A 20,605-nucleotide genomic window follows, 5' to 3' on the forward strand; every position below is an offset into this window, starting at 1 on the left:
CAGTATAATGTCTCGCCTCCAGGGACTACCTATGACAGTGGGTGGGGCTAGAAGTACGCACACACGCACACAACAACAAGTCTATCAAAAGTCCAACTAGGCACGGTCAATTACGCCGTTAGCAGAAGCCAGAATGTTTCTCTACAAGACCACCGTAGACTTTGGCAACACGGAATTGAAACCTATCCATCAACGGCGCGGATGAACTGCACATTCGGCCACAGCGACGAGGGAGTCTCGTCACTATGAGTCAGACATTCTCATTGCAGCCATCCATTGGCCAAAATCACAACAAGAGATCAAGCTCCAAGTCAATTGCTTGTTGAGAACGATGTCCATGAACGCTTCTTCTCATATCACACAGCGACTCTCCACAGACTGGCTGACACAACGTTACGTACTTGACCTTATCTCGACCATTCCGATTTGGATCGAGGCGTTGGTGTGCGGCCACGGATGGCCAAGCCCCGGCGGCCTAGCACTGACATGCAGCTGCACCGTCTTGCGGCAACATGCAAAGTGCGGCACGGAAGTGGCAGAGTCAGAAAAAGCGCCTCCTCCGGCCGCCCATGTACCTGACCGACCACCCGGCCATCACCCACACGATACCTACCATGTAGCACCCCCGGCGTCGAGAAGGTTTTACGGCCGTTGCTTGCACTACCTACACGGTACACCAGACGCCTAGGTTCCGCGTCCTGTTCCCTCACCGAGTCGCAGCTTTTTCAAATAAGGAGAGCAATGCCATCAAACCTCTCTGGGTAGAACACAGAGGCGTCGGCTCTGGCACATGACACCTTTGCCTTGCCTTGCTGCTCAAGTAGTCTTCACAAAAGCCTCAGGGCTCCTCCCCAAGCTTCTCGATTGGAATGATGGATGCCCGACATCCCCAAGCAGCGCTAATCAGAGACATACTAGTGGCCTACCCCGAGACCTAGTCTTATAAGAAAATGACGAGTCGTCAATCTTCTTGTGCTCCTAATACGTTTCCACCTAGCGGTGCCTTCTTAGCCCTATCACGATACGAATTCAGCACATCGACCAAACCTTCTTGGGCAGCAGCCGTCACCGCCCCAGCCTTCATACAGATTCTAAGTTTCTCACATCGGACGTGGCTCCGACATGCGGTGCCGTCTCCGCCGTAACTTTGCACGGGCGCCAGTGGACCATCGACCGCCCTTACCATGTCCGTGCTTGAGGTCATATTAACAGCGCCAATAATAAAGGATTAGATACAACCTAACATGAAAGCCTGCGACTGGCTGGCGTACGATCGGCGCTGTTGAATTGCAAAACTGCAAAACCCTCGCGCGGCCGTGCCATTTTAACTGTCTATCACGGGAAGAATACCGCCTGCCGGACAATGCGAGCTACCGTGTCGGCTGCCGGCCGAGAAGATCGGCGGCGACAGATACGACAACACAAAACTGCCTGCGAAAGCAGGCCCGAAAGGACCAAAGGGCGAGAATGGTTGATGCTAAGGGCATGGATCACACCATATGAGGCCTCAGTCCGCTGCTGGCTATGCTTCGAAACCAAACCAAACGTACTATACATTGGGGCAATCCTCAGCGCTCAACTTTTGATTACTCAAAGCGGTTTCGAACCTCACAGCCTGCTGTAACCCTCTTGTTCTTCCCCTCCCTGGTAACAAGTTGCTTGACCACGGGGAACGTAGCTTACGAACTGCCATACCACGGGCAACAAAGTATGCGGATAGGGGACCAAACACAGTGTCTTCTAGGCCTTCTCGAACAAATCATTTAGCGGAGACGAGCAAGGATGAAACATCTCAAAGCAACGGGCCCCCTTCGATCGCCACTACTAGCCCTATTCCTTCTCGACAGGCCTTTCCGCAGGTATTCTTGCCGTCGTCCGGACGCTCATTCTGGCGTTGGCGGCTGGCCCGCGACTTCAATTTCGCACCTTACCACGACTGGGGAGATTACCCGACCATATTCGTACCAATATTTCTGATTACCACCATTACGAGGCAAAAAGGAGACGCTGTAGTGTAGAGTTCAATCTCGCAGCTCGAGTCTTTTCCGCCGGCCGTGACCTTGCACTGCAGACCTATCCATACATGCCTGGCTCGTACCTTGAGTTATTAACAGCAACAATTGGAAGGCAAAGGTTCAGGGTCCAGTGCGAACGCTGGTGGCAGTTGAATGCGACGACGGCACTTTCTTCGAATGGCAGCTGCTGCTCCGAACCGAATTATCCATCACCGCTGCTATCATTCACCGCGGATGACGCCCAGAGCCTTTGAAAGAGAATTCTCTCCATCACAAAACGCACGCGTCTTCAATGCTCTCGTTGGTGAGATTCGCATCCACGCCAGTAGCCGGGCCTCAGACTTCCAATGAACGAGGCCAGCGCAGCCTCCCTCAGTCGTCAATCAAAGCGGGGAGACAACGCTGTTTCTGCATCTCATGCATATAACGGACACCTGTCCGTCCACTCCATGCCTGCAGCGTGCAATCCTCTCTTACGGCCTCCTCGCTCTCTCGCTTGCTCATGCATGCCGCTGCAGATCAAGCGGCCTGCCCGCCTCTAATCCCAACCATCTGACCCATCATTCTGCCAATTGGTTTTATTTTGATGCGTTGGCGGTTTTGCCAGACCGCAAGCATCTGGTTCAGTGTTTTTTATTTCCTTCTGGCTCTCGGCCCCTGCGCATCCTACGCCACCCGAAATGGGCTCTCCAAAGAAGTCAACGGAGTACGGAGTACATTAAATGGATTGCAGGTGTTCTTAGCTGACAATGCCAATGTCCGTCAAGGCCACTCGCCTACGCACTGCGGATACCTAACTGGAATACTCCTCACAGTGCGCGAGGCAGAGTGAACGCAGGTGGCTGGTAACACTCACCTTGTCAACCGGTAAGAGCTTATTCACGCGTACTCGTAAGTGAGGGTTCACGATACAAGCCACAATTGCCTGGCTAACTGTCCAAGAACCCCACGTTGTCCGGGTTTACACGGGGTTTGTCAACGAAGGGTTTGAGAAAAGGGACTGGGATGGCCGTACTTTGTATCCGTACCTACAAGCAACCCTCCCTAGGGTGTGTCTAGCCATTATGGTGATACTCGGTGAGCGCATCAGTTAACTCTGCTGAACACATTATTACCCCGCGAACTTGTTGGTTACACCCAACTGAAATTTCGGCGCAGCAGAAGCCCAGTCAGTCTCCAATCGGACCGTCTAACTAGAAACGGTCAAATGAGAACACAGCAAGACAGGCAGCCTGTCAATTGTTACGAATGAACTGTCCGGCTCCCTCCGCCCGGAGCAACCGGGGCAGAGTCAGGCAACTCATTGAGACGATTAGTAGAAGTGCCCGCGAAACAGTCGATAACGGTGCTAGGAAGACCCCCGCAAAACTCTCAAGTTGCGCCAGTCCACCCTGATCAAAGCAGCCTGTACAGCTATTTTTCCGATTCCTACGAGATAGAGGTACAGCCTATAAGTCGTCATGAAGTCTGCAATTTGCCAACGAGAGAGCATGCGTCAGCCCTGTATCGCCATGAAAGCGGCAGCGCCGTTGAGTCATCCTTTGAATGCTGAACCCTTCTTCAGTGGCGACAAGCTTTCTGTGCGGGCAGCTGAGGGTTTATGATGCCGGTCAAAGTCGGCCATGTCTTCCAATATCATCACGACCGCGAGCACAACGGGCGGAAACTGCTTTGCCGCGCCCCAAGAAGATGTATTCCGGCGGGGCCTCTCTTGCAAACTCGGTCCCATATTGCGGCAAGTAGAACAGGGCAGCTGTGCCCTTGTTCATGTTGGGAGTTCACGAGTTGAACACGCAATGCAGCTCATCGGCAGGGTGGCAGGGCGAGAACGGGGTACCAGACCCGAAAACTACGGTGAAGCATCTTCAGCCATACAAAGACGCCGCCAGCACCCACACGCCCAAGTTTGTTCAGAGAGCGGCGACATGCATATTGGCCGCTGCGCGGTTTGCGATATACCATGACGAGCGGCAGGTTTTTCCGAGTTCGATGCGGCGCCTGGTCCGATCTGAGAGAGACACAATTCCACTTGCAGTGGTGGGCAAGAGTGGCTGTGTGTATCGGAGCAGTCATTAATCTGACGTTTGACATTGCATGCTGTTGCTCGTAGCCTTACACCGTACGCCTTGCCGCATGCAACTTACATCCGTGTTGGGACTAACTTGCGAATTCAAAACGGCTCATTGCACCCAGCAAGCAGCATAGGTGCCGATGCGCATAATCTTTAATAGTAGGAAGAAGCATCTTCTTGCTCGTGTGGCTAACCTGCGGTAGGTAACTCTGCTCTTTCTTCGGAACTCGTTCTGAACAGCACTCGGTCCTCAGATCGATCCGCGGGACGAAGCGACTACGCGTACGTGTTCGAGATGGCCCAGGAGGAACCTTGGCCGAATCGCAGCGTCGACAAATTAAAGTGTCTGAGGACGACGCACGAGCGCTGTTTTACTCCCAACTAGGCTTTTCCTCGCAAGCTCACCATGACGGGGCAGAGGCCACTTTGAAGCTCTGATCGATCTGAAGTTCTCTTCACAGTGTGGCAGTTGTTCTACAAAATCATCTCTCATCTGCATGTAAACCCTTCCGGGGGCTACCCATCCATAGCAACAGTCTCCGTAGCTGCCCCGTTTACATGAGCGGCGGCGTCCCCTTTTTAGAGATGAGATACGGGATATTTTTGGGATGGAGAAGGGCCTGCAACAGGGCGGATCCCCAATAGAATCGTTTTACAGCCTACGAGCTGTCGAGAGTCGACAAACAACGGGACACGCTGGAGTAGGAGACAACGAATCAAAACAAGCGAGCTCCATTGATTTACGGCACCTGATCTCGTGATGCTGCCTCGGCGGTTAGGCGAGCAATGCATGTGCCGGATCGTCTTTCCCTGGGACTATCGGCTTGGACGATGCGGAGATGATCGGTGACCGACCGCTGATGGAACACCGCGTCCTTTTGCATCCGGCATTGTCAACAGCCTCACACGCACGTGGGAGACAACTGATGAAGCGCGCGCGGGGATGCTTCCACCGCGGATGAAGAGCTGAAAGCTCAGTGAGCTGCGTCGCTCTTTTTTTTTTTTTTTTCTTTTCTTTTTTTTTACTACGAAAACAACTTGACTCCGTCGCGCGATTTAGAGTTTGGAAACCCCGGCCATTGACGAATCCAGAGTCAGAACAGGGCCTGTCTTGTTCACGCAGTGCGTGCACACACACGATGTTGCAAGAAACTCCGCGCGCTTCCGCCAACGCCCATCAATCACATACTTGGGACGGAACAGTCTAGTGGCAGTTGGCACCGAGTCACACCAACAGCACGCAGGGGATATCGATCGCTAGCTGCAGCTCGAACTCTAGACGGATGCTGCATTTTTGCCCTGCCATACCCACGCGTTCAGACAGCATGCCGTATTGCCTCTAACGCGAGATCAAAAACGGCGAAATGTTGAATACCTACGCCGTTGCCGTCGCGATTCACAACGAAGGGAAGGGGGCCCGGGGCCAAACGGGGGCGTATCCTCGAAGTACAGACGTACTTCCGCATCTTGTCATCGCACATGGGGCTGCATATCCTCTTCGTGGAGATGGCCTGATATCTGCTGCCCTTCCTCGAGTCTCGTGTCTCGTGTCCTGGAAGACCCGCCGGAGCAAGAAGAAAGGCTGAAAGCAGACTGCTAGAGTCCTGGACAGTGAGTGAAAACAAGAGAGAGAGGGAGAGATGCCCCTGCCCTTTTCCATCGCCTAAACCCCTCTTCGACTCCTTTCTCCCTGTAATCACGCTACGCGCAAAAAGACGGCCGCCCGCCCGCCAAGTATTCGCGGAAGCAGCGTTGCCAGATCCGGAGTGGAGAGCGCTCTCCTTTGTGGTTTAGGGCTATCATGGCTGCCATGTGGAATTGACTGACTAGCAACGGGGACAGGCTTGAAAGCCGTGGCTTTACGATTTTTTTTCTTGCTCTCGAGGGGTTGGTGTTTATCATCTGCTAGCGTCCGCCCACTCAGAGCTTCCATTTGGACTGGGGATGTTCATCCGCTCATCGGCGCGATCGCCCTATTCGGGATGCAAAACCCGTTGATTTCGTTACAGTAGCAACGAGCAAAAGAACAAGCTTGGTGGATGGGGAAAGAAGAGACGTGGTCAACCGTCAATGAGTGTTCTTCATCTCGTTTCAACCCCGTCAAGTCGCTTCAGAGAGCGCCCCTCCATTCTCTGAAGCTTGCCTAGGATCGGCTGACTTGCAAAAAAGAAAAAAGTTGGAGTGCGAGCTTGGCTGTTCTGATCGGAAGTGCCATGTGGTTCGTGGCAGGGCTATCCATGAGCGGTCGTCTTCGAGACGATTCTCTGTCGATATTGCTCTCCCTCACTCAATTTACCCTTTTTCTCCCTCTCGAGTTTCTCCTCTCCCCCACCGGGCCAGAATTACTGTGGATACAAAACTACCGACCCGACCGTATCCGACCTTCCAGAGGCCGCGTTGACGAAGATTAAAGACCAAAACTAAGATTGAACCTAAGCTTCCGACACGGACGGGAAGCAGCAATGCCCGCGTCGTTCGGCATCCTTCTTCACCCATGATTCGGGAACTTGTTACCATACTTGGTACGTAAGCGCCGCATCGCGATCACGCAAGCCCGCGCGTCCAGCAGCGGCTCTATCGTGGAAACATGCATGCATAAGGTAAGGTGGTGATGGTTACTCCATAGGCCGCCGACATTTCGACCAACAGGCCCCAACACGTTACAACAATAACAAGGTCCTATCCGCATGGGTCCCAATTCGCCAACTCGGACTTCATGGGGAACTTTTCTTTCTCTCCTTCCTCTCACATGCGTGAGAACATCTCCCATCCCGCGCAGTCATGCAGATCCCATCGGACGTACCATTTTCCTAAAACGGGAGCCGGTCATTGGGGCCCGCTGAGTACCACTCCTTGCCCAGCTTACTCACGGGGACTTGGGTGTTGGAACACTTGTTCAGAGTCTCTTTCTCTCTTACACCCCTGTTCCAACATCGCCAGCAAAGGGAACAAGGCCTGCTTCGGGCGAGGAGTCGCAATGTGGATGATGTGTCCGGTCTTTTTTTTTTTTCTTCTGATCGACCGGTGAACCTTTGAAGAGGGGGTGTAAGCACGGCACGGCTCGGCCTGGTAGCTTGACCTTTTTTTCCCCCCTCGACATACGCCATGCAGCATGGTACCTACTAGTACTTCGCAATCAGCCATCTGCATTTCTTGTGACGAGTCTGACCAAGTTTTGGGAGGGTCTTTGATGGGTATGGAGACTTGGTGTTCGGTCTTTCGGTCTGCCGCTTGAGGCTAGCGCTTCGTTGGCACATAATCCACGTTTTGAGGCGCAAACAATTGTACGATCATGATGTGAAGGGGCGTGTGAAATGGGCTCAGAATGATGATGTTTCTTTGGGCAGCTTGCGACGCCTCCTGTTGGACCGTAGAGTCTATAGCCAGTGATGTCTTAATTCTACCTTGGGTACGTAGTAGGAAGGATCTATCCCAACCATGCTTACCGAACGTCCTTTACGGCCACAGCTCAATCTTGTCCCACCCATTCACCCTCTCTGCACCATCCTCCGCCTTCCCCTCGGCCTCGGCCCCGACAAATCGGTACAGATACCGTCTCGGGTCCTCCGAGGCGCTCAAATCCGTCTGATCCACCTCGGTCGGCACAATCACCACGACCCGGAAATTCTCCCTCGCGACTTTGTCGTCCAGGTCGTCGACCTTTTGCCCCAGCTTCAGCGTGTCCGATGGCGGGTTCGCGGCGCGGGACGTCCCCGGCTCCGGGTTCCGGAACGTGCCGCGCATCATGGGAGATAAGTTTCCAAAGTGCGCGGTGACTTCGCGGGCGAAAGACCAGTCCTGTTCCGAGTCGCCGATGATGGTTTTGCCGGAGGGAATGTCTTCTCCGCGGCGGCGTTTGGCGTCTGCTGGCGTCACGCTGCGCATACGCGCGAGGAGGTGCTTGCGGAGCGCTGTGGTGCCGGAGGTGGTGCCGTCAATGTCCGGGCCGAGGAGGAAAGCTTCGCCGCGGATGCGCCATTGAACTTTTGCGTCGGTCCAGAAGCAGGCTTCTACGGGGCCGCCGCCGCCTGATTTTTTAGTGTCGTCTTTTCCCCCGTCGGAAGTCAAGAAGTCGGGAACCTTTGCCATGCGGGCGTCGGTTGTTAGGGTGAGGAGGTCGGATTCGTAGAGGGGCGGGTTGAGGTCTGCTGTGTTTTTAGGGTTTACTGGGAGGGAGGCCCAGAGGCCGCGGAAGATTACGGTGCGGAGGCGCGGGGTGAAGGAGGATGAGGCAGAGGAAGAAGAGGAGGAGTGGATTGTTGCGAGGTTGAATTCCGGTGAGGCCATGTCGGTCACGTTTTTGAGGAAGGGGGCGCGCCAGGGCGCTGGGCCTGGTGAGGCTTTTGCTGTTGATGGGGAGGAGGACATGTTGCGCGGTGAACTGGGTGAAGGTTGGAGGTGATGGGTTAGTTGGGATATGCGGCGGGTTGAGAGAGTTCGGATGGTCATGAGCTTATCGATGGCGATGAATGGACGTGAAGGTTGATGGATGTGGATTGAGGTAGGTTTGTTTTATGAGTGAAGTTGAGAGGTGAGGAATGTCGTGTGAGGTTTTTTGAGGTTAGGTGGTTTTTTTTGGTCTATGATTCATCATTGGACCACATGGTGAGTCGCGCCGGTCTTCACAACTGTATAGAAAATTGGTATTTTCACTTATTAAGGCACTTTTATAAGACTGTATTCATTACCTTTTCATATCATATGTGTAACTAATTTGAATTCTGATGCTGACAGCAACGAGATTCATGGGCCGGTTGTGAACTTTGGCGGGGTCGTCGTCGAGAGATACCCCACTGTCGTCATGACCTGGGTGAGGGCGTGATTGAGGCGCAAGTAGAGGGCCATGATATGTCCATTCGTTTGCTTTCTAGTTTGTCTGATCTTTCTGATCTGACGATAAATCCATGAAGGAGTCCATGTGGTTTGCCCTCCTCATAGCCATTATACATGCGATCCAACCCACCGAACATGGGCTAAACGACGTGTCGTACTCGTCAGGATGCAGTCCAGTTTCCTTCCACACTTCGAATGACTTCTCCGACATCATGCACGCTCGTTGAAATTCAAGATTGACGATGTGAATTTCTAGGGCCGGTAATAAAGGTGTTTAGTCAAGTAGAGACAGCTGGGAGAGGTAAACCGTAAATTCAAACGTACTCGACGGGTGTGACGTCTTCAACCAATCTGTCATGTGCCCCTCAAAGACATCCGTCAACTCCAGGGTTGCAATATCCCTCATGCTGTAACGTCATCAGATGTATGGTGTCTGCTGTTAAATCCCTCGCGATGGGCCAGATATGGTTCTTGCCATCGTCGGAGGCAGCCAACGGGGCCGTAAGAAGGTGATGCATCGCAATATCTCCGCCTCCGGCTTCTGTCACCTCGATAAATTGACACACTGCTTGAAGGCGGGGAAGTGGTTTCTCTGTCCAAAGTCCCCGGAGCCGCGAGCCCTACACACGTGGATAGACGATTAGCTTCCATCAAAGTCACAAGGGGAACTTGCTATACTCCCATGGGAGCCCTTTTCACTTACTCGAGATAAGAGTACCGGAGATGCGAAACAAAGTGGTGCCCTTCTCAGATTGCCACTTACTCTCTACCTTCGGATACGTGTTAGAGCCCTCGTCCTCGTCCGCGCTGTCGTCGGAATCCTTAGCGGGAATGATGTGCCCTTCCTGGCATTTCTGAAGTCTGCAGAGGCTCCTGTTCAGGCTGCCAAATCCCTGCTCCAACTCTTTGCTTCCTTGGAGATCGCGTGCCAACATCATCATGGCAAGTTCAAAGATGAAGGTTGTCGTTCTTGTAAGGCTGGCTAAGAAAGTTTTTTATCAATATATGTCTTTTGGGTATCCGGTTCCAAGATTGGGGGCTCGTTGTTCTGTTGGTCAACATTATTGCTATCGTTTGATAACTCCATCCTTGCAAGGTAACGTGGGAAGGTGGCGAACATAGAATAGATCTAGATAGACAGACATGGAAATGACGAGCAAAAGAAGATTAAATATCCATACGGAGGTTCACTGTTCGCTATTCTTTGTGAAGAGTCTGAACATCCTTGGTCCATGAATTTTCAGATCACAATAACGTTGTTCATGCCTTTGTTGAATACATCACCTGACATGGCCCACCTTGCTAGCCCCGACGGTTACCAGAGATTCTTTTCTACGTGTCATCAAACTAGACGCTCCGATAGCGGTCTGACTTGTAGCTGGATTATGAGCTATGGCGGGGTCGTCGGGGATATACCTCGCTGGCGTTATGATGTCGGTGAGGGCTCGACAGAGGCTCAGATAATAGCTGGCCCTCTTGTCGGTTGATGACAGGAATTGACGGAGAAATCTGGCTCTAGTAATTGCAATCATGTATGCTCATGACATTGCTTTCTAAACTATAGGTAGTTTAGTCTCGCCGCCTAATACAAGACTTAGTTATTTGTTGGAAAGAGTTCAGATGTTGTAAGGCCTCAAACGCGATTAGACGAAGATGGCGCGTGACTGCTTGGCCCTTGAATACAGTAGGTGACTGATCTCACTGAATCATAAATGTAGATATCTTAGTACTCTATCAATCGGGTCCTCTAGTCACTGCATGCCACAAGCTCGGGTTCGAATAAGTCTAACCCTACCGCGGCGAAGATTTTGCCTACTCTCCCAAAGATATCCCTAAACGTCCGATCATGAATTTGCCTTGACTTCTTTGAAATCTCATCAATGATCTTTGAGCCCTTTTCGTCCAGAAAATCGACCCAAGCCGGGGCCGCAGCCCACGCGCCGTACACTATAGCCGACTCGTGTTTCCCTAGGTGTCCCACATCTTCCCATGCAAACCTGTGAGAGTGTCAGCCAAGTGAAAACATATTTAGCGGCAGGAGACAGATTATAGAGAAATGTCAACATACTTTCCCTCACGAAGCTCATTTAGCATGCGGCCGAGGACCTCTTCAGACTTTTCATCGTGACCTCGTTTGAACTGCAGAAATTCCAGGGAGATGGTATATGCTGCTAAGTTTGTCACCCTTATATTGAAATCTTCGTCGGCAGCATCGGACTCTCTAGCCAAAAACCTGTGATTATATCCGCACTTGCGTGCATCTCGCATCAGTCCATATATTGTGCTGTCTCCGCCGTGGGTCTCTGCCTCCCGCATCAGCTCGAACGTCTCGTTGTCTCCTTCGGCTTCAGCTTTCTGGGTAAGTGGATCCTTTACGCTCTCAACGAGGCCCTTTCTGTGCCTTTCGAGAAATCGCACCAGTAGCTTAACTCGTTCAAGTAACCCCTGTCCTTGGTTGAGCCCTATGCACGGGGTAAGATGATTAACTTCCATCAATCTTCAAGAAAATCCGTTCAAAGTTCAATGGGGCCCTGGTACGTACAGCACACAAGCTCGTATGCAATACCGCTCAAGATATTGAACCTAGCCTCTTGCCACACAAGCGGCGGCTCCAAATGCCCGTCGGAGCATTCTATGGGAGTTTGATAATTATTGTGGCATTTCTTAAGTCTCTCAAGGCTCCCTTTCAGACTGTTTAGCTCCAGCTCGAAGTCGAGGTCGTATTCTGAATCGAGCTCGCGTGCCAACGTCTTGGTGGTGAGTTCAAAAATGACGATCAGCGTTCTCACTACGCGGGATAAAGGACTGATGTGTGTGAGAGATGTTTCTTGAACTGTCGCTTCCTTGAGTAAGATTAAGCGGTCACGCAGTTCCTCGGCATGGCGGATGAGATGCGACTCCATTCCTGGTAATGCGAGTCAGTAACGAAATCAAAATGAGGAGCTAACGAAACATGAAATCAGGACGGCGTGGGAAAATAGGTTATTTACTTTTGGGGGCTCATTATTCTTCTTTGTTGCAGAGTTTAGATGTTCTTTGGACGATTTATCAAACCACAGCAGTGCTGTTCTTACGTCTTTGTTGATCTATGTTCCTCTTCAAATTACAGTGACGCTGTTCGTGTATCTTTGTTGATCTACGTTGCCTGACGTGGCCAACCATTCCAACCCCGGCGGCAAACAAAAGTACTTTCCACCTGCAATCAGCTTGGATTTGGATTCCGACGGCAATGCCACTTGCGGCTAGTTTGTGAGCTTTGGCGAGAGTAGCCGGGGAGATACCCCGCTGGCATCAAGACGCTGGCGATGACGTGAGGCTCAAACAATACACGACTTCCCATGTCCCGACTGGAGATCTCAACCGCGCAGTCCGGCTCCCTTGACCAAAAACTGTCGTGTTTGCCGCAGTATTTGGAAGTCCGGTACCGACACCTTCATACGAGACCCTTTCAGAAAATATCAGCAGTATTTGGTTTGCCTCGACTGTGGTTTCAAACTGGGGATCTGATTGCTTCGCCTCAGATGCGCTAGGCACCCTACTTATATAATGCTATAATATCTGCTCTCTCAATTGACTTGTCAAGTCACCGAGGATTCTTAGTCTCGTACTTCATCATCGGTTCCGCCAGTCCTCTGTGCGCCATTCTAGCCAGTGCCAAGTCTTGCTTACTCGGACCAATCCTGGGTGCGATGAAGTCAGCTCGCCTCAGTGGCATATCCATTGAATCTGAATCACTCGGATTGTTCTCTCTCTTGCGGAGAGCAGAGAGTTCTCTAAATCTACCCAGCTGTTCCGGTGTCATAAAGAGAGCCTCTGCGTCTTCTTCTTCCTCCTCTTCATGGCCAGAGAACCTGGAGGGTTGTCAGACAAGTGTGAACACATGTAATAACGAGGTACGGAAGATGTGGAGGTGGAAAATTACCCGGTTTCATGAATATGTGTGAAAGCTGCGTCGATCAGAGCGTTATGATATTTGGATTTGATACATTCTCGCGATAGCATTAGATACTTTTGTTGCCTCTTTCCTGTATTGATGAGGGTGGCATCGGCGGCCCATTTTGTGGATTGGGGGTGCAGCTCCATCAGAGAGATTGCGTTGTCGCCCAAGCTTCGGATGATTTGATCGACTTCTTCTTCCACATCTTTGGGCGGAATAGCCAAGTATTCACTATCTCGGTCGTCACTGTCACCTTTTGGCTCCTGAATCCGTTCATTCAAATTCTCGATCTTGATCTTAAGAGAGCCTGAAAGTGATTCCTGTACCCAGAGCGCCCAAATAGGAGGAGCTAAGAGCCCTATATGCACATAAGATGAAGCGGTTAGCTTTGGTTGAACTGCAAGAATACCGTACGAAGTTCCATCGACGCGTGCTTGCTTACTCAGGAAAATAGCTATGATCCTTCTTAAGATTTTGAACGTTTTGCCTCTCAACTCACTAGATTTCTCTAAGATATCACAGAATTCCCTACTGCCATCGTCATAAAGAGAATACCAGAGCTCGAGTGCGTTGCAAATATGCCGAAAATCATGCTTCTGAGTATATGATCCTGGCCTTGACCCAAAAGGTAAAGTCTTGATATTTGTAAATTTAGCGATCGTATCTTGCGTTAGCAGTTCCAGTAACATTGGTTTTGCGACATCTGGCCCTGAGTACATGAGGTTGCCAAAGCCAGACGTCTCGCAACTGTTTGGTAGCTCCATGATGGATAAGGCGAGAGGATGAGACTGGCAGGAAAGAGACTGAAAGGTAATAACTGTGAGAATAACGAGGTAGGTCGATTAAAATATGAATAGTCCCGCATATAACAATCTCGCCAGGATTCTTTGTTTAAGTGTGTTGATGAGTCGAATTGATATCCTAGAAACGTTGTTCATGCATCTTTATTGGTCTAAACACCCTGTCACCACTAACCTTGTCAACCCGATGAACATCATCCTGACCGCCACCCTCCGAAACAGAGGACAAAGGAGAGATCTTTGCCCTTGATCACGCAAACTTGTCGTGGCTTAGAAAGCAATATGGGATTGACACGTGAGCAAGGGAGGGCTCGAATCGAATGTTCAAGCGACCCTAAAGAAGCAGATACCGGCATCGTCTGTGTAAAGCTTCAGGATTAGAATCGTGATATTGAATTAGGAGGACTTGGTATCAACTGCGCTAATATCATCAAGTCAAAGAAGTTGTTTCAAGCAATGTAATAAAACGGGAGTGTCAGATGTATGGTAACTTGAAACTTACATTGTGTGAGATGGTTTGTTCTCATCGTTCTAGTATCTCATAAAAACTGAATGATGTTACAAGTCACGGGTCAAACATCTGTACAAGTGCCATACAATGATGCAAAAGTAGCGGATGTCAATTCTCGTCTACACACGTCCTACCCCACGAATAACCCCAACTTCCTTGCAGGCATCGTCTGTTCCGTACTTCGGAGTGCGACGGTAAGTAGAGAGCATGGGTGATTTTCTCGTATGCCTTGCGCGTAAGGCAAGCTGTCACTTTAATTCTAGTCACTAGACTTCACTTTCATGTTACTCAACAAGGTTCCTTCCACTGCGTAGCAGAAATCGTTTGCTTGTTTCTCTTCCCTTCTTCACGCTAGATGCTCAATCCTTGACCCCTGAGTCCTGGAAAACAGCCGGAAAATCGGCAACCGCTACATGTCTCAATCCAAATCATCTATATGCCCGCTTCCTTTGCTACATCAAATTTTCCGGCTCGTGTATCTTGGGGGTAAACCCAGTATTGATGGACTGTTCGGTGTCGTGCGAAAAAGATGAATCCCGAATGGTGAACGAGTTCGAGCCCAACTTCAATGTCAATTTCAGCCGATTCTGAGAAAGATTTCTTCGAACCTTTGATCATCTCTGAGTCCTGGAGCCTTGGAGAAGACGTCGGCCAATTTGACGCTGAATTCTCCGATTGAAATCCTGCGGAAACGTTAATCGAGTAAACAAAAGTGTGATGACAGTGAACAAACTATGCTATACTTTTGATGATGAACTTTCAGTAGCAGTGACATGAAACTGTCGTAAAGCTCAGGGCTTTCACGTCTCACTTGCTTAATATAGTGCATTGCTTCTTTATAGGTAACAGGTTCTCCTTGTCGCATATTTCGACTTTGGCTATCATCTGCAGTATTGGGTAAGTCTGTACCACGGAGCTCTGCCGCCGTATTGGTTTCCTCGGCTTCACCGCTAATCACTTCGTCTCGCTGACTGGTATCTGATGACAGACTTTCTGTATCCGAATCATGCTTTAACGGGAGAGCTGCAAGAGAAATCTCCTCAAGATGACCTTCGAAGTGATTGAGAATAACAATCTTGCCACAACCAGTTTTCTTTCGGCACAGCGGGCATTCGGAATCTTTCCATTCGGGTCCGAAGTGGTCGAGACTGAGGTGGGAGACCCAATTCACACGAGTGCTGAAGCCGCCCTTCTGCCCACACGAGGGTTCCAGGCATTGCCAAGGCCTCAAGTCGTTGTACAGATGCCGTCTCCATGCAGATTTATCCTGCGCGATAATCGATTCGCCGCATGCTATACAGCGGAAACCGGAACCCTTCCTGGCCGACTTGGGCAGGGGCGGCAAGCGTACTGAATGCCCTTCACCGCTACGGTATGACATGATTGTCTCAGCGTATGATGAAGGAATGGATGATCCTAGGCCCGAATCGTTGAACTTAGAACTTGCAGCGTCCGTATCCCTGGCCAGACTCGGAGGTAACGTGATAGGATCATTCGGATCCTCCCACGGCTCCGAGATATTACTGTCTCTCTGCTTTTGTCCTCTCAAGAATCGCTCGTAATTGGCTTTCCCGAGGACAGTAATGAGTTCCTCATTCGCTTTGGGAAATTGCTTGCTGATTATCTGGCTGTAAGGTTCGTGCGGTTCCCAGTTGTGAAAAGATGATGCAAGGGGTTGCCTCATGTCTCCAGCATTCAGGATGGGTTCAGAGAACAGGCCGTCGAGGTCCATCAAACTTCTTGTGTCTGTTTCGAGATCTGCCATGATTTGTATGATATCGTCATCGTCATATTCGGATGATCCAGTTGAGAATTCACTCTTTGAGTGGTCGTCTTCGGCCTCTTGGATAAGTTGCCGCAGCTGTTCTACTTTATTCGTGAAACTCTCTGACAGTTGCGACTTTTCTAAAAGGCCTATTATCCAAGTTGATGCCACAAGCCCTAAAGATAGACCGCGATGATCAGCTTCGACGCAACTACGAAGAGTTTCTTGAAAGATGCATAGTGATTTCCGAACTTACTCTCGGTAAGAGTTGACCCTATACTACATAAGACCTCAAGCGTTGCACCTCGCAATCGGCTAGATCGCTCGAAGATATCATCGAGTGTTCCGCTCGAAATTCCATATCCGTCTGACCATAGACGAAGCCTGTCGGAGCTCCTTCCAAGACTAAAAGAATATGACTGTGATTCAGAGCTTTCCTTGACTCTGTCAATCAGACTTTTGTTGATGTCCTGAAATACAGCGATCGTTCCATCAGTCAGGCGTGCAACGAGACTAGCATCCACGTGAGGTGTTTCCCCGGTCGCCGCGTCAAGGAAAAACCGAATAAGGTAGTTTGGATCAACGGTTCCTTCATCCTTCAGAGAATTCATCTTCCTGATGAAACCAAATAACTGCAAGATATGGCAGTGAGTGAGTTTGAGAAGGGCAGGCGAGAGCGGGGTAGGTATTTCCAACAAAATCGCCAGCCTGCCTCCTTGAGGCGCACCTATGCTTCAACCAATGAGCCGACGCCTTTTGCCGCCTGCCATGCCAGCCCTGCGACCAACAGCCTTCCAGGTTATTCTTGCATTTTGTGGTAAGAGAACAGAAGTCATACACAAGAGGATCATGGTCTGAAAGCTCTGAACGATCGTGCCAATGGATCCATTCTCTCTGACTTTGGGCCTGTTGCCGTTGGTCGGCGGAGCAATGAAGGCATGCTCCGTTGTCCGCAAGAGATTCAAGACATTTCGCCACTACTCGCGAGAGATCCGGCGCATTCAAAAACAAGTCGACCGCCAATTGAACTTCTTTACGAATGAGATACACCTGCTGCTAAGACGAACGGTTGAGGATGAAGAGACGATCGCATTGATGCTCGGGAATGAGAACACTCAACAATGGCACAGCAACCAGATTGAGGAAGAGATGAGAAAAGCACTAGAAAAGGACTACGATGTTTGCCAGGGTGTGATTGAAGACATTGTCGGCGCGGCGCAAAGCTTCCAGGACGACTTCCGCTGCTTCGATGGGCTCGCGGCAGAATGCCGACAGACAAGTGGAAGATGACATAAGAGGACGGTAGAAGAGTGAACTGACATGTCATTACAAATCCAGGGCGAAAGTCTCAAAGATGCTGTGCGCAGGCTTCGCGGACGGATGAAAATCTCACTGGACGAATCCAGGTTCGAGAAGCATGTCCAAGATCTCCGGGCGTCCATCGACGACCTCAAACGTATCCGAGAGCAGAGGAGTGAGCTGAGGCGAAATAACAATGAGCTCATAGCCACGAAATCACCACGTGGGAAACTGAGCCAAGAATATGGGCATATCGGTCAAGTCAGGAGGGCATCGAAAGCCTTTCACGAAGCCCTTGCAGAGGCCTGGTCGACCTCGAGTACTTCTACAGACGTACTCGGCATGCGCCACACTGTTCGACTGTTTCTGGATACCACGGTCAAAGAAGATGTTCAGATGCATGTTGCTATATCCTGCATGGGTCATGAGCTTACCGATAGGTGAGCTTTCCTCATGCCCTTACCGTCGGAGTATCATGCTGAAGACTTTAGGACTGTGGCACAGGAAAGGCTCGCTAGAATTCTAGTGCGATCACAGATACGGACCTGGATCGCTGAAGCCGACAACTCTACGTCGACTGCGCCTGGTCCAGACGAAAGACCCCGACAGAAACGAAGAAAAGTTCGCTTTTCGCAAGATGTACTAGAAGAGACCGGCAAAGAAGATGATGAGTTTGACGCAGCGAGAGGTGCTCGTCATCACCAAGGCTCATCAGTCAACTTGTGCTCAAAGGGCCTATGCCCAGCCTTGAATAGCGTCTTCAACTTTGCATCGGAAGGAGTCTATAGCGACCAATGTCTGGGGTACATTGACAGCTCATCGCAAGATCCATTCCGGCATTCGATTTACCCGGGATCCGTGGACAGTCAAAACCATATCATGACCACGTCTCAAGCTCTGATGTCAATGAACGACGTGTTGATGACTCCCGCCGAGACCTCACTTTCCATCATTGATCAACTCAAACTGGCTCGTGATATGGTGAGCGCGGTTCTCAAGTTCTACTCGACACCGTGGCTGAGGGAGTACTTCACGCTTCGAGACCTCTCTTTCTTCCAGATGAGCGGGGACTTTTCCAGGTGCCTTCGGACCCTCCATCTAGGCTTTGACTTTGTCCAGTCATCGGCCGCAAGCTTACCACGGAGCATGGAGGGGATAGAGGTGACGGCCATGCCGGACAACAGTGACGGCGGCCGTAACGAAGTAGAGACCGCCGCCGAGCGCGCAAAGTTGGAGTATGGAATACGCAGCCTGACGCTTTGGAGTCTCGGTATTACTCTGCTTCAGATCGGACGGTGGTCAAGCCTAGAAGCCCCGGAAGACGTCCTCAGCGTTCGGAGGCTATCGCGGCAGGTCCCGACTTTGGGCCCGAAGTATAGGGACCTTACCAGGAAGTGTCTGGAGTGTGACTTCGGGTTCGGCGACGACTTGTTGAAGCCGCGCTTGCAGCAGGCTGTGTACGAGAGCGTGGTTTGCGAGTTGAGCGACATGATCAAGACCCTCAATGTCAGCGATGATTGAAGATGTTGGATAGCTTCCTGAGGTAATTGGCATTTGGGCTGCGACCAGGTAGGACAAGTCATGCTCGCCGTACACGACCTTGAAAACCACGGCAATATCTCATTAGATTGTTTCACAGTATTGTTTTCTTCCTCAAGAAATGCTTAGAAATTTGGTTGATGACGCCGTGCCCTCCCTTCCCATGAAGCTGCTTTGCAAGAGACCACCCGTTCCGGTGATGAAGACCTTCGAGCCAATGTGGAAGTTGTAACTTGACAAGCTGTCCTCTCAAGGACCTCTGAGGTATCCAGCGGAGACTCAAGGACGACTACGCTTGTTTCGAGTTGAGACCCTCCCAATAAGCCGGTCCTCGAAGGTGGCCCTATTTCGCGCAACATACCATTCGCTCGCACCGTGAGCGGCCCACCCCCGGGAGACCTCTCTTCTTTGCTGACATGGCTCAAGGTCCCAGCGATTCTGGACTGACAAGACACAGACCCATCCTCAAGCGCATCGTGATACATCCTCTTTTCATTCTCCACATAGGCTATGCGACAATTTTTCCGAGACGGGAGCTTACGAGAGTGTCCGTCAAGTAAACAACTACGTGGCCGTAGTAGGCATATTCTGATGTGAGAACAAAACGCAAACATACCAAGAGTTACTGCCATGAACTCTGCTACCTTCAGTCCTTTGCGAGAAGTCTTTACTTTCGGCGTCCGAAGCACCTCCGAGAGAATGACACCGGACGCTGCTTTTCCCCGGCCGCGTCGGCGGGCAGGATCTTAATCAACGCACGCAACCCCTCCAAACAGTCAATGTCCCTGACTATGCTCTCATAGATTTGACCGGACTCATTCAGTAACGCCCTGACCCGGGTGTCCTTCCACTCGCTGTCTTGCTCGTCTATCAAGTCTGCAATAACATGGTTGACACTGTCATCCAGTGCAGTGTACTTTAGTGCAATCCAATGCTTAACGGCTGGGTCGTCTGCAAGTTCGGTAATCGTAGGACGGACATCTTCATTCGTCACAGTCCGGTATAGTGGCACCAAAGATTCGCAGTCTGGATCGCAGTATGCACCTTTGGTCCTCTCCATCTCCTCACGCAGTTCCCTGACCTTGGTCATGAGATATTCAAAAGGCCCAAAATGTGCCCACACAGCCCAAAGTGACGGATCTGCGAGTCCTATGCATGAAAATGAGATGGTAAGCTGTAATGTTCCTTCCAAAGTCAAGTGGCAACTCTTCGAGGCTCCCTCAACTGCCTGTCCACTTACTCGAACTAAGGACTGTTGCAATGCTGTTCAATTTCCGAAGTGTAAAGCATCGCAACTTCTTAGATTTCTCTAAATGCCTATCCAGGTCTCCAATAGGAACCATGTAGTCGTTCGACCACCTTTTGAATCGTGCATAAGCTTGTCCTAAATCGTACTCCTCGTGGACAAAGTCCAGGGTTGGACCGCGAAAATGATATTCAATTGTTTCGAAGACAATGATCATTTTATCCACCAAGGGTGCCATATGAACCGGTTCCATTACATTTTCCGTCGTCGTTGCTGCACACTTGGTGTCGTTTGAAGCAAGCGCATTGCTAGTACGTGGTGGCGCCATCTTTGGCAGCGCGAGAAGTTGATGAGGGCAAGGAAAATGGGTGAGGATTGCGGACCTGACCGGAATATATGTTTTGTAATTGAACAGGTCTGCCGGCATTCTTTATCTAAGCAGCTCGAAACTTTGTTCACCTCGATGAGTCCTGAAATCAGAATAACGCCGTTCATGGGTCTTTGTTGGTCTACACAACCTGCCATGGTTAACCCTGTCCACCTGAGTCCATGAGTGAACAGCCCTGCCGCCTCATTCCGTGAGAGGACA

General features: G+C 50.7%; 2 protein-coding genes across 2 annotated transcripts; one reads left to right on the forward strand and one right to left on the reverse strand.

Annotated features, from left to right (window-relative positions):
- Positions 1–7,542: 7,542 nt before the first annotated feature.
- On the reverse strand, positions 7,543–8,454 carry N0V96_007234 (uncharacterized protein; the record flags this gene model as incomplete). The annotated part of the gene is made up of 1 exon (XM_053198205.1): positions 7,543–8,454. One exon carries the CDS (start codon positions 8,452–8,454, stop codon positions 7,543–7,545), a length of 912 nt encoding a protein of 303 aa, XP_053044403.1.
- Positions 8,455–17,627: 9,173 nt separating this feature from the next.
- On the forward strand, positions 17,628–18,752 carry N0V96_007235 (uncharacterized protein; the record flags this gene model as incomplete). Its single annotated transcript, XM_053198206.2, has 2 exons — positions 17,628–17,633; positions 17,769–18,752. The coding sequence occupies 2 exons, from the start codon at positions 17,628–17,630 to the stop codon at positions 18,750–18,752; spliced, it is 990 nt and encodes a 329-aa protein (XP_053044404.2).
- Positions 18,753–20,605: the final 1,853 nt, after the last annotated feature.

The sequence above is a fragment of the Colletotrichum fioriniae genome (assembly GCF_027942845.1).
Source record: "Colletotrichum fioriniae strain IMI 355084 chromosome Unknown scaffold_8, whole genome shotgun sequence".
NCBI lineage: Eukaryota > Fungi > Ascomycota > Sordariomycetes > Glomerellales > Glomerellaceae > Colletotrichum > Colletotrichum fioriniae.